Source organism: Penaeus monodon, chromosome 31 (assembly GCF_015228065.2).
Source record: "Penaeus monodon isolate SGIC_2016 chromosome 31, NSTDA_Pmon_1, whole genome shotgun sequence".
In the NCBI taxonomy this organism is placed as follows: Eukaryota; Metazoa; Arthropoda; class Malacostraca; order Decapoda; family Penaeidae; genus Penaeus; species Penaeus monodon.
Window position 1 is genome coordinate 21,581,408 of NC_051416.1, and position 292 is coordinate 21,581,699.

Consider the following 292-nt stretch of genomic DNA (forward strand, 5'->3'; position numbering starts at 1 on the left):
AATTCACTTTATAACAATACTGATACTAAATTTGTAAAGCACAGAATTACTTACTTCCCCTACATCATAGATCCAGATTTTACCCATATCGTCACCAACTGTGATCTGTTGACCAGAGTTAGTCCAGGACACTCTGTTCAGTGCTGGGTTACCATCTACATATGTACTTGCTGTAGGAACCTGGAAAAATATTTTGCAGTCAGTATTTTCATTACACTTTACCTCTTCTGTACAGAAATAAAAAATATATATGGCGCATAAATCAAACCCCAACATTTTATTGATCCTATCA

General features: G+C 34.9%; 1 protein-coding gene across 42 annotated transcripts in view; it reads right to left on the reverse strand.

The window, feature by feature from the left end:
• Nucleotides 1-292, reverse strand: part of LOC119593093 (cytoplasmic dynein 1 intermediate chain-like) — a 47,628-nt gene that overhangs the window by 922 nt on the left and 46,414 nt on the right. For all 42 annotated transcript variants that reach the window (XM_037942026.1, XM_037942056.1, XM_037942053.1 and 39 more), the window contains one exon: nucleotides 55-180. In XM_037942026.1, coding sequence (XP_037797954.1) covers nucleotides 55-180 — 126 coding nt within the window. The remainder of the gene's footprint in view (nucleotides 1-54; nucleotides 181-292) is intronic.